The following is a 12,884-nucleotide window of genomic DNA, read 5'->3' on the forward strand; positions in this document are numbered from 1 at the left end:
TAAACCATGAAAACTGATACAAAAGAAAAATTCAGTTTACATCATTCTTGATGGTTCACATGAAGATGCCGATGTCATGTGGTCTGTGAAGATGTGAAATTTGAGACCCCTAAAAACACATTAATGACCTTGTACCAATTAACCTTTCTGATGATCAAACCTGGGACCACAGAGATACCAAGCAAATATGTTTACATTACTTTATCATAGCTCCTGTAATTATGCATTTTTACCATATATACTCACCTAAACTGCATAATGTTGGGAAGAATACACCTGTGAGGGACACGGACTACCTTTGGCAAGCCTGTAGTTCCTGATGTTGTTATACAGTAGGCAAGCTGCCCTCTATGTGTCATCTTTGTAACTGCTTTTATGTGGACTAATACAAGGCCCATAGTTGTCAGTGGAGGATACATCAAAACCTCTCCATGAAGTTCTTCAACTGCTTTCTGCATGTGGTGCTGGAAAAATTAGACTGGATGCTTATTAAATGCCCGACCTTCAGTTCCAGGATACAAGGCAATAACAATTTGACCAGTACAATCATAAACATTTATGATATTTTAGACTATTCAATAGCAAAGCAGCATAATGTGCCAAGTGTCAGTCATACATAATAGCAATTACTATATTTTTTACTACTTTTGTCAGGGGGCCTTGAGTGGCCAAGTGGTCTAAAGCGCTCTCCGTTACGGATCACTGCCATCTCACCTGTCTGCATGGGTTCGAGTCTCAAAATCAGACAATGTGGGTATGTGAGAAAGCTTACCAGTAGCTTCTCGAGGGTCATTGGTTCTTTCCGGGGATTTCTTAGGTTCTTCCTCCACCATTAATACTAGCTGCCATGTATAGCCTATCATGTGCTGAAAAATGGCATTAAACCCTACAACAACAACAACAACAACATCTACTTTTATCACCAGTTATCAAATACCAGTAACAGACATATACTCATTCTGTCCTACAATGACACTAAAACTTATGTGACAGGTCTTTTCTCCAGGATGAATCACCGAGTGAATGCCTGATAATTTAAGGAGTGGGAAGCATGACTGAGTGAATGCCCAATAATTTGATGAGGAGTGGAAAGCATGGCTGAATGAATGCCCAATAATTTAAAGACGAGTGGAGAACATTACTGAGTGAATGCCTGATAATTTAATGAGCAGTGGGAGGCAAAAATTGCACAGCATAATGAAACCTGTAATATTCATTAATATTAACAAAGTCCAATCTGACCATGTAAGTGCTTGACTTCTGGATCAATGGCCATAATCAAGCACTTTATAAGACTTCTGGATAAATGGCCATAATCAAGCACTTTATATCACAAACACATGCATGTACGCACACACACACACACACACACGCACACACACCCATCATTGCATATACATAGACTTTTGAAAACCATAATTATAAAAAAACTTTATTTCTGCAAAAATGTTCTGACTTTATAACTACCAGGAATAGTCAATATTTGGATTTTATGATTATTCAGAAGTAGTCAAGATGCTGACTTTACAATTACCCAGGAGTAGTCAAGAATCTGACTTAATAATTACCCAGGATTAGTTAAGATGCTGACTTTACAATTACCCAGGAGTAGTCAAGAATCTGACTTAATAATTACCCAGGATTAGTTAAGATGCTGACTTTACAATTACCCAGGATTAGTTAAGACGCTGACTTTACAATTACCCAGGAGTAGTCAAGAATCTGACTTAATAATTACCCAGGATTAGTCAAGATGCTTACTTTACAACTACCCAGGATTAGTCAAGAATCTGACTTAATAATTACCCAGGAGTATCTTACGCCTTGACAATTAACCAGGAGTAGTCAAGAATCTGACTTAATAATTACCCAGGATTAGTTAAGATGCTGACTTTACAATTACCCAGGAGTAGTCAAGAATCTGACTTAATAATTACCCAGGATTAGTTAAGATGCTGACTTTACAATTACCCAGGATTAGTTAAGATGCTGACTTTACAATTACCCAGGAGTAGTCAAGAATCTGACTTTATAATTACCCAGGAGTAGTCAAGAATCTGACTTAATAATTACCCAGGAGTAGTCAAGAATCTGACTTAATAATTACCCAGGAGTAGTCAAGAATCTGACTTTATAATTACCCAGGATTAGTCAAGATGCTTACTTTACAACTACCCAGGTGTAGTCAAGAATCTGACTTAATAATCACCCAGGAGTAGGTAAGATTACGCCTTGACAATTAACCAGGAGTAGTCAAGAATCTGACTAAATAATTACCCTGGAGTAGTTAAGATTCTGTGCAAACCTGCAGGATATGACGGTTCAGCAGCAGTGTTTGAACATGCAGTCTTCTGATTGTGGATACTGTTGCTTTCACACCTGATGCTCCGTCAAAACAGTATAAACTACAGCCCACATCCAGGATTCTACAGGGGAAAGAAACCAATTTTTCTCATAAAACAGTTTTCTTCTTCAAATACAATACCTGATAATAATACCTTAGGAGAACTACTACTACCTTGCAAATCATGCACTCCCAGAAAGGAAACACCTTTTAGCAAAAAAAGCTAAAGTTACCTGTCCAAATAGGTGGCAGTTAGAGTAATCTCCCCTTGACAATGGAAATGGCAACAAAATCTAGTGAATTCTTCAATTACTAATGAGTGTAAGGAACACTCTCTATATGTATGCAACTGCAGGAAGCTGGGAGGGTGTATGTGTAGGTGCTGGAGGGTAAGAATATATATTAAGTCATTTCAATCTACAGAAAGAACATCGGCTGTCTTGGCCCAGATCTAGGAGTGGGCAAGATAAATGTTGGGAGTCTGTATTCCATCTTGTCACAAATAGGCCCACCATTGGTTCATCCCACTGGGCACCTACTGAATGAAAACCAAGGGATGAAGAGATCATTCTGTTTGTATTATCTGGTTTTTGTGGGACAATGTGTCCACTAATACATATAGTTGGCCAATGATATGTCAAACTTGAATATGGATTAAGAAAATCCCACACAACAATGCAAAGGTCTGGAGACTTAGTTCTGCCTTGCTGTTTGAGATAAGTCATCACAGTGGACTTGTTGGAAAGAATGAGAATTCCATTCATATGTAGCTTCTTCAGCCACCAATGTAAAGATTTCGTAACGGTTTTCATCTCGAGAATGTTGATATGTAAATGGCATTCCTGATGGGGCCACAATTCAATGGCATCCACCACATGCTCTGTGTTCACATCCAAAGAGACCACAGAATGATTTTATTGGGATCCCAAGAAGGTGACCTAGGACTAGGACAGCAGCTGCTGCATTGAGCAAACCCAGCAGGCGAAAGACTTCTCTGGTGAGTGCAATGTTCTGTATAAGCAAGGAAGCCACTGAACTTATTCAATTCCCATTCCTGTGGGAGACATACTCTGTTTACTTGAGTGTTGAGCTCCAACCCTAAATGACCAAACTCCTGAAACGGTATGAGATCAGAGATGTCTGTACTGACAAGGAGACTGAGGATGAGAAGGAGAGTAACAGGGGATATCATGTCTTTCTCCAAGATATAAGTCACCTGCTGATTTGTAGAATGGAGTCCTGAAGGTAAACCACAGGAACTTCCTGGAAGCTGTGTGGGTGCGGATGTGAATTCATGCCTCTTGTAAATCTATACTGATAACATAAGCTCCTTAATGGATTTAGAACCTGAAGCTGCATTCCATAATGAACCAAAGAGTGCAAATGAGTTGACTGATTTCACTTAACTCAATCACCAAGTGAAGAGTGCCATGTTTGTAGTTGAGTGAACCCTGGATAAAGAAGAATGTATGCTGAAAGTGATACTGAGTCCATTGCAAACCACTTCTTGGGTCCATATGTTCTCATGGCGAATCTCCCCCATTCAGTTGCATATGTTTGGAGCCTTCCTCCTGCCAGGATCTGTGATAAGGGCAGCATGAAGATGATGATGTCGTTTGAGACAAGGAGGGTAAATGCTGGCAAAAATGATTGCCATCACTTTGCTTCTTGTCCACTTCAGTTTCGGAGAACTGTGGTTGTAAATCTGACTGTTTCCCGCTGTCTTGTGTTTCAGGAAAGTCCCTGTGATCTTTGTTGACCACCTTGCAAATCCCATATGCTGTAGATGAGACTATAAGAAAGGGAAAGAAGGTATCCTTGGTGGCTTGTTTGCAGATTCTTTCAACCTGATCATTAAAGAGGAAGCTGGATGATTAAGGTTTTGAGCATAGCTTGGAATTATGATCGTCTTTAAGAAGGGTGAAGGTAGAGAGCACTGCATCTCACTCCATCAGTTATAAGGTCATATCTGCTGTTGCGGCCTTGGCTGGAGTATGTTGGGCCACTATGTTTAATAAGTAAACAGACTCCCATGCATGTAAAGTGAAATTTGGGGTGGTTGAAGATATGTTTTGCTCCACCTGTTGCAAGATCGCCAAAGATACAAAACCCAATATTGAAACCATGGCCAAATAATTTATAAATCATCTGCTGAGTATTCAAAGGAAAACTGGTGTGTGTGTGGCTTGTAGAACCACCACAACAATTCAAGGGAAGGTGTCTGCAAGTAAAAGGATCAGTAGATGCTTGGGACTTGTAATTGATGAATTGAACATAGATTCATCCTATGGTAATGATCGCTTGATGTTGGAGCTGTAGAACAGGCAGGTGTTGTAGAAGAATGAGGAGACAGAACTCCAATGGAAGTGGGTGGAAAACAAACTTGCTCAGTCCGGGCGTGTAAGGCTGAGTCTTCATGCATCATAGTATGATCTAATAATAACGAGGTAACTTAAGAGCAAGTTTTCATCTTTGGATAAGGTAGTGAAGCCAGCATCTCTTGTCCTACATATGACAAAGCTGAAGAAGAAAGTCAAGGATGGTTGCTCACTACACTCACAGCACATAACGAGTTTGATCCTGTTACTTCCAACCTGTCGCCAACTAAATGCTCCCTATGAGTGGCAAAAGCTCAAGGACAAGTGGAGCAACATCGCTTGAATACTGAAGCACCAAACTGGACATCATGAACAGGAAATGAAGAGCAGCACAATGAGGGTTAGATTGATTCATGAGATTGCATAGATAAACTGGACAGTGTCCACAGGAAGTGCTTAGTGGCACTATGTAGGTTAGACTGATCCATGAGAGTGCCTGTACAAAATGAATGTCATCTGCAGAAAGTGTTTTTGAGGGCTGGACTTGCAAGGTAGTAGTAGTTGTCCTAACATATTATGATCGGGGAACATATTTAAAGAAGAAACTATTCAACTTCTCCAGCTGTGATATGGCATCCAGCTTATATTACATCCAAAAAGACCCAAGACAATGACAAGTACATCTTAATCCAAGGTCTGTTAAATACTTTGACAACATGGTCTTAATCCAAGGTCTTTTAAATACTTTGACAAAATGGTCTTAATCCAAGGTCTTTTAAATACTTTGACAAAAATGGTCTTAATCCAAAGTCTGTTAAATACTTTGACAACATGGTCTTAATCCAAGGTCTTTTAAATACTTTGACAACATGGTCTTAATCCAAGGTCTTTTAAATGCTTTGACAAAATGGTCTTAATCGAAGGTCTTTTAAAATACTTTGACAAAATGATCTTAATCCAAGGTCTTTTATATACTTTGACAAAATGGTCTTAATTCAAGGTCTGTTAAATACTCTGACAGATGGACACATTAATACTACTTTTCTAAACCAACAGGGTAAGAGTTGCTTTTACTGCATTTTTCTTAATACAGGCCCAAAGGCTTGCTCGTTAAAGTTTTTCAAAAGTAGCTTTGAGCTTTTGTTAGGTGAATAGGCCTTGTTAAAAAACCAACTTCTTAAAATCAGCAAATGTAGGAATGTGGTTTTTACCATGCATGGAGAAATCATGAAAGGAATGGATTTATTACCATGCATGTCGTAATCATGAAAGGAATGGGTTTATTACCATGCATGGGGTAATCATGACAGGAATGGGTTTATTACCATGCACTGGGTAATCATGAAAGGAATGGGTTTATTAATAATAATAATAATAATAATAATATTAATAATGAGGACTTTGTATAGCGCCTAATCTTTAGAAGCTCTAAGTGCGTCACAACATTAGACAACTCCTACAAGATAAAAAAACATATAATAATATTATTACAAAAACAAACACCATGAAATTAGAAAAACATTAAAAAATTAAAAACATGCTGAGAATATATCAGGTAGGAAACATTATTAGGTCTTTAAGTTTGTTCTTGCAGTCGAAATAAGTGAGTTTTGAGAGCCCTCTTGAATGTGATCACTGTCTTTGTGTCTAAGTTCATTGGGCAATTCATTCCATGTTTCTGGGCCCTGGTATGCAAACGAACGCTGTCCATATGACTTTGTTTTCATAGTGGGAATAATGAGTATACGATTGTCAGAAGAGGAGCGTAAGTATCTTGCTGGTGTGTACACATGGGTGAGGTCGGATAGGTATGCTGGATTAGAGTCTGACAGTGACATGTAGCACAGAGAAAAAATTTTGTGTTTGATTCTGGATCGAATGGATAGCCAGTGTAGGGTACAGAGCAGCGGGGAGGTGTGCTCTGATCATGGTACTCTAAGTATGATCCGAGCAGCTGTGTTTTGAACTTTTTGAAGTTTCTGGAGTAGATGTTGAGATGAACCAGACAGAACTGAGTTACAATAATCCAGCCTTGAAAGTACTAAAAACCCACTACCATGCATGGGGTAATCATGAAAGGAATGGGTTTATTACCATGCATGGGGCAATCATGACAGAAATGGGTTTATTACCATGCAATGGGTAATCATGAAAGGAATGGGTTTATTACCATACATGTGGTAATCATGAAAGGAATGGGTTTATTACCATGCATGGGGCAATCATGACAGGAATGGGTTTGTTACCATGCACTGGGTAATCATGAAAGGAATGGATTTATTACCATGCATGTGGTAATCATAAAAGGAATGGGTTTATTACCAAGCATGGGGCAATCATGACAGGAATGGGTTTATTACCATGCACTGGGTAATCATGAAAGGAATGGGTTTATTACCATACATGGGGTAATCATAAAATGAATGGGTTTATTACCATACATGTGGTAATCAGGAAAGGAATGGGTTTATGACCATGCATGGGGCAATCGTGAAAGGAATGGGCTTACTGCAATCCATGAGGTAATCATGAAAGGAATGGGTTTATTACAATGCACTGGGTAATCATGAAGGAATGGGTTTATTACCATGCATGTGGTAATCATAGAAGGAATGGGTTTATTACCATGCACTGGGTAATCATGAAAGGAATGGGTTTATTGCCATGCATGGTGTAATCATGAAAGGAGCGGGCTCATTGCAACACATGGGGTAATCATGAAAGGAATGGGTTTATTACCATGCATGGGAAATCATGAAAGGAATGGGCTTACTGCAATCCATGTGGTAATCAGGAAAGGAATGGGTTTATTACCATGCATGGGAAATCATGAAAGGAATGGGCTTACTGCAATCCATGAGGTAATCATGAAAGGAATGGGTTTATTACCATGCACTGGGTAATCATGAAGGAATGGGCTTATTACCATGCATGTGGTAATCATAGAAGGAATGGGCTTATTACCATGCACTGGGTAATCATGAAAGGAATTGGTTTTGGACCATGCATTGGGTAATCATAAAGGAATGGGTTTATTGCCATTTATGGTGTAACCATGAAAGATATAGGTTTATTATCATGCATGGGGTAAACATGAAGGAATGGGTTTATTACCATGCATTGGGTAATCATGAAAGGAATTGGTTTTGGACCATGCATGGGGTAATCATGAAAGGAATGGGTTTATTACCATGCATGGGGTAATCACAAAGGAATGAGTTTATTACCATGCATGGTGTAATCATGAAATGAATGGGTTTATTGCCATTTATGGTGTAACCATGAAAGATATGGGTTTATTATCATGCATAGGGTAATCATGAAAGGAATGGGTTTATTACCATGCATGGGGTAATCATGAAAGGAATGGGTTTATTACCATGCATGGGGTAATCATAAAGGAATGGGTTTATTACCATGCATGGTGTAATCATGAAATGAATGGGTTTATTGCCATTTATGGTGTAACCATGAAAGATATGGGTCTATTATCATGCATAGGGTAATCATGAAGGAATGGGTTTATTACCATGCATGGTGTAATCATGAAAGGAATGGGTTTACTATCATGCATGGGGTAATCATAAAAGGAATGAGTTTATTACAATGAACTGGGTAATCATGAAAGGAATGGGTTTATTTAACCATGAAAGGAATGGGTTTATCAAAATGCACTGAGTAATCATGAAAGGAATGGGTTTATTACCATGCATGGTGTAATCATGAAAGGAATGGGTTTATTACCATGCTCGGCATAATCATGAAATGAATGGGTTTATTACCAAGCACGGTGTAATCATGAAATGAATGGGTTTATTACCAAGCATGGTGTAATCATGAAAGGAATGAGTTTATTACCATGCATGGTGTAATCATGAAATGAATGGGTTTATTACCATGCATGGTGTAATTGTGAAAGGAATGGGTTTATTACCATGCATGGGGTAATCATGAAACAATTATTACTATTCAGAAATGTCTGCAAGAACAAGAATTTTAAATGGTCAATATTTTCACTGGAATGAATCATTAATGAATGGGATCACATTGCAGTGCAGATAATGTATAAAAACAGGGACTAACTCTTGAAACTGTAAATTATCAGAAATGAAAAATGTGACAGTCTTAAAACCAATTTTGGTGTTGAAATTTCTAAAATGTTACCAAGAAGGTACATATACTCTTGAACAAATTAATTAGCCTGCTAGACTTGCTGTTTGAAATTTTAGCTGATCTGGCAAATAAAACTACTGGCTACAGGCTAATGGTCCAGTGGCTAAATTTGATGACAGTGACTGACAGCTTTCCCACAATATCGAGGAACTATTTTCTTATTCTGCATAAATGCCTTTATTTTAATTTTCAAAATTATTTAAAATAATGCAGTGGGAAAAAATTAACTATTGACCCAATGCACACAATTCTAGTTTGGAATGCCGATATTCATGCATTTTAAAGAATGCACTGACAAAAGAAAAGATTCAACTTATCCTACCCAAGAAGCACAGCAGGAATATGCTGGCTTGGTTTTAGGCACACTCCAACTACTTCATCTGCCTGTACATGTGTCTTCAACACTTCTGATACCTATAACAATAATAATAATAACAGTAAACCTCTCAAAATCAAAATACCATGAGACCAATAAAAGTCCTAGTAATTAGGGGTTTTCAGTTTATTGAGGTTTTTAATTTTCACCTAAAATGAGCTGCAATCTGTTAAATCCGATTATTTAAAATAATAATACTAATTAGTACCTACTTCACATTTTAGTAATATAAATGAACTTAGTCATAATAATAATAATATTAATTAGTTCCTACTTCACATTTTAGTAATATAAATGATCTTACAGTCATAATAATAATAATAATACTAATTAGTACCTACTTCACATTTTAGTAATATAAATGATCTTACAGTCATAATAATGATAATACTAATTAGTACCTACTTCACATTTTAGTAATATAAATGATCTTACAGTCATAATAATAATAATAATACTAATTAGTACCTACTTCACATTTTAGTAATATAAATGATCTTACAGTCATAATAATAATAATACTAATTAGTACCTACTTCACATTTTAGTAATATAAATGAACTTAGTCATAATAATAATAATATTAATTGGTACCTACTTCACATTTTAGCAATATAAATGATCTTACAGTCATAATAATAATAATACTAATTAGTTCCTACTTCACATTTTAGTAACATAAATGATCTTATTCCCACTGATAAATGTAGTACAAATGTTTACACAAGTTTTGTTTCAACACATGCATTTTTACTTTATGTAAAATTAGATGAATTTATCAAATGTTACTAGCCAATTAATACAAGATAACATTGTTGCAATAGTGATATTTTGGTGGTGTTTGTCAGCAAAAAATGTCAAAGATGATGGGAAACACCTTGTTTTACATTCAAAAGGTAAATGCTACTGATTTAGCCTATTGTCTACACAGGTTATAACCATTTACACTGGCTGCAATTGTCTATAATAGATCATCCGCCTCAACATGCATAGGGTCCTACTTTTGAAACCTGGCCGAGTCTTGCTAAGACTTATAAAAATGGTACTAGTATCGCTTAGTGCTCATCATTAAGAGGTTCGCGTTAGGACTCATCGGCCTGGTGTCAGGATAATGTGACTGGGAGAAATGTGATGCCATATGTCTGCTGCATGATGCCCCATTGTTAGACATCTCCACAAACTGCCACACCGCAGTATCATAGCGATATGACTCAAATTGTTCAAGCTATGCTAAAAATCCCCAAACACATACATACACATGCAACTATCTACAAAGGTTGTAATCATCTACTCTGGTTGTAATTACCTACACTGACTGTAATTATCTACACTGAATGTAATTGTCTATACTGGTTATAGTAGCAGCAGGGGGGGCGAATCCGACATTTTGTCCAATCGTCATTTTGCTTTATTAATACTTTCTGCACTCAGCGGATCCGGTGTCGTCAGCGCCCGGTAAAAAAAAAACGACGTCGTCGTCGGGGGGTCGTCCAATCGTCATTTGGTTTAATTAATACTTTCTGCGCGCCGATCCCAGCGTCGTCAGTGTCCGGTAAAAAAGCGCGACGACCGCGTCGATGTCATTGCCCCCCCTGCTGGAGAATGTTACCGCGACGGACACACACAACCAATGTGTATGGGGAAAGTGTCAGTATTTATTTTTATAGGAATTTGACACTTTCCCCATCGTTGATTTTAAAAACTCTTCTGGGGTTGGTACTGGTTTATTCTTTCGTCGGAGATATTCTATTGCCGATCGATACTGTGGACTTCCACAACCGATACAAATTCTAATTTTTCCTCGGACGCCCTTGCCACATCCAAGACAGGGTTGAGGGCCGTCCTTACATCCCTGTTTTGATGTGCAATTATGTACCCCGCAAAACTCACCGTAGCAGTTTTTACCACATTGTACTTTTGATCCTTGGGGGAGCCATTTGCATTTATTGACAGCAAGTGCTGGATTAACCATTATTATTAACTATTAAATAAACATTTAATTAAATATTAAAAAGTATATTGTATAATGGATAATAATTATTCCGATATTGACCTGTTTGGGCGTGGAACATCTTACTACGAGGAATCCCCGGATGAATTTTTTAAGTCCCCGGAAACGTATCACGATGTGCGAGAATACTACCGAAGGCGTTTGGGTCCATCTTGGAGTGTTTCCAGTAAAAAGTCCGCAATGGAACTCCTCACCGTTGCAGACCACCAGTTTCGTGGAGTAATTATCCAGCGTATGGGGAGATTTTACGTGTTCGTGGATAACCCGGACATAGTAGAATTTCAGGGGTGCTCCGCTGTTAATGAGATTATTCCGAAACACCGGTGCAGATATCCTACCATCGACGTGGATTCCAAGACGCCATCGCTGGCTCAGTTGTTGTTGTATTTCCATGAGTTAGTTGATTCCATTAATGATGTTCTAGTTTTTGAAACCAGCGGCGGTTATCACATCATGTTGAAAACGATCCCGGTGGATTTCGAGGAACATCAATCATTGTTGAAGAAAGTTGCCGCGGATAGACCAACATGGAATGTTGATACACAAGCTGGGCTGCATAGCATCAAATTACCCGGAACTAGATCGGTAAAACCAAACAGCGTTGATAAGCGATTAATTTATCCTGTTGGATTCACCAGTACGCTGCTATCTTGTCCAGTCTCTGTTCAGCCGTGTTACGAAAAACTCGAGCCTAAACTGGAACCTGAAATCACCGAATGTGATGATCTTACTGCTGAACAAATTCGACAGGTCTCTACGTTGTTGTCCGGACAACCCGATCAGATCACCGGGACTACAAATCAAACCAGCAACATGATATCGCTGGGGCAAGTTGCAGGTTCATTTTGCAATATCTGCCAGCGACGTCATGGATACAATGAGATCGGTGGATTCATTGAGGGAAAGGCCATTGACGCATTTGTTTGTGTTTATTCTGATCAGTTTGTGATCGGTTGTTACAGGAGCACACAAAAAAAGATAATAATACAGCGTGATATTGGAACCGCTAGTGACGATAAAACCCTCTACGAAAAATACTTAAAATCGTATAATTACCATCGCAGAGATCACAGTGGTGAATTTCCCAAGAGAATTCCCGATTACACTTACTGCGAAGCACCTATTCATGAGCGCGGTCGGGGATGTAAAATCATTTTCAACGACGACTATATGGACGGATCTTCTTGCGGGCTGGGAAAATCAGAGGCCGCTTGGAAGTCTATCAGAAGTGATCAGTCTATACTGTGTGTTTCATACAGAAAAACGTTTACCAGAAAGACCACCATCGACTACAATCTCGAATCGTACGAAACGATCCATGGAGATATTATATTCGATACAAAAAAGCATCGCAGGGTTATTTCCCAGATAGAATCGATTGTACGAGTCCGGGGAATTCCTGATGTGCTATTGTTGGATGAGTGGCACGGAATCCTTCGACAGGTAGTCTCATCAAGTCGCGGCAAACAAATTTGGGGAACACTGGCATGGTTGATTTCATCTGCGAAACGGGTAATTGTGCTGGACGCAGATGCTAACAATGACGATCTAGAATTATTCAGAAAGTACTTAAATCGCCCGGACATGAAATTCATCATCAACGGATATCAGCCCGATCATGGTAAAAAATTCATTGTGGAACAGTCTCACAGAGACAACTAC

The 12,884-nt window shown here is 38.4% G+C and overlaps 1 protein-coding gene across 8 annotated transcripts in view; it reads right to left on the minus strand.

Annotated features, from left to right (window-relative positions):
* LOC149797438 (beta-alanine-activating enzyme-like) overlaps positions 1 to 12,884 on the minus strand; it is a 69,603-nt gene that overhangs the window by 41,260 nt on the left and 15,459 nt on the right. For 7 of the 8 annotated variants that reach the window (XM_089962238.1, XM_089962239.1, XM_089962240.1 and 4 more), the window contains 3 exons: positions 9,158 to 9,249; positions 2,306 to 2,426; positions 247 to 464 (listed from right to left, as the gene is read on the minus strand). In XM_089962238.1, coding sequence (XP_089818364.1) covers positions 247 to 464; positions 2,306 to 2,426; positions 9,158 to 9,249 — 431 coding nt within the window. Of the gene's footprint in view, positions 1 to 246; positions 465 to 2,277; positions 2,427 to 9,157; positions 9,250 to 12,884 lie in introns of those variants that run through there. The other variant, XM_089962244.1, reaches the window with a different exon arrangement.

This window comes from Sinohyriopsis cumingii, chromosome 6 (genome assembly GCF_028554795.1).
Source record: "Sinohyriopsis cumingii isolate HCF-2022 chromosome 6, ASM2855479v2, whole genome shotgun sequence".
Lineage (NCBI taxonomy): Eukaryota > Metazoa > Mollusca > Bivalvia > Unionida > Unionidae > Sinohyriopsis > Sinohyriopsis cumingii.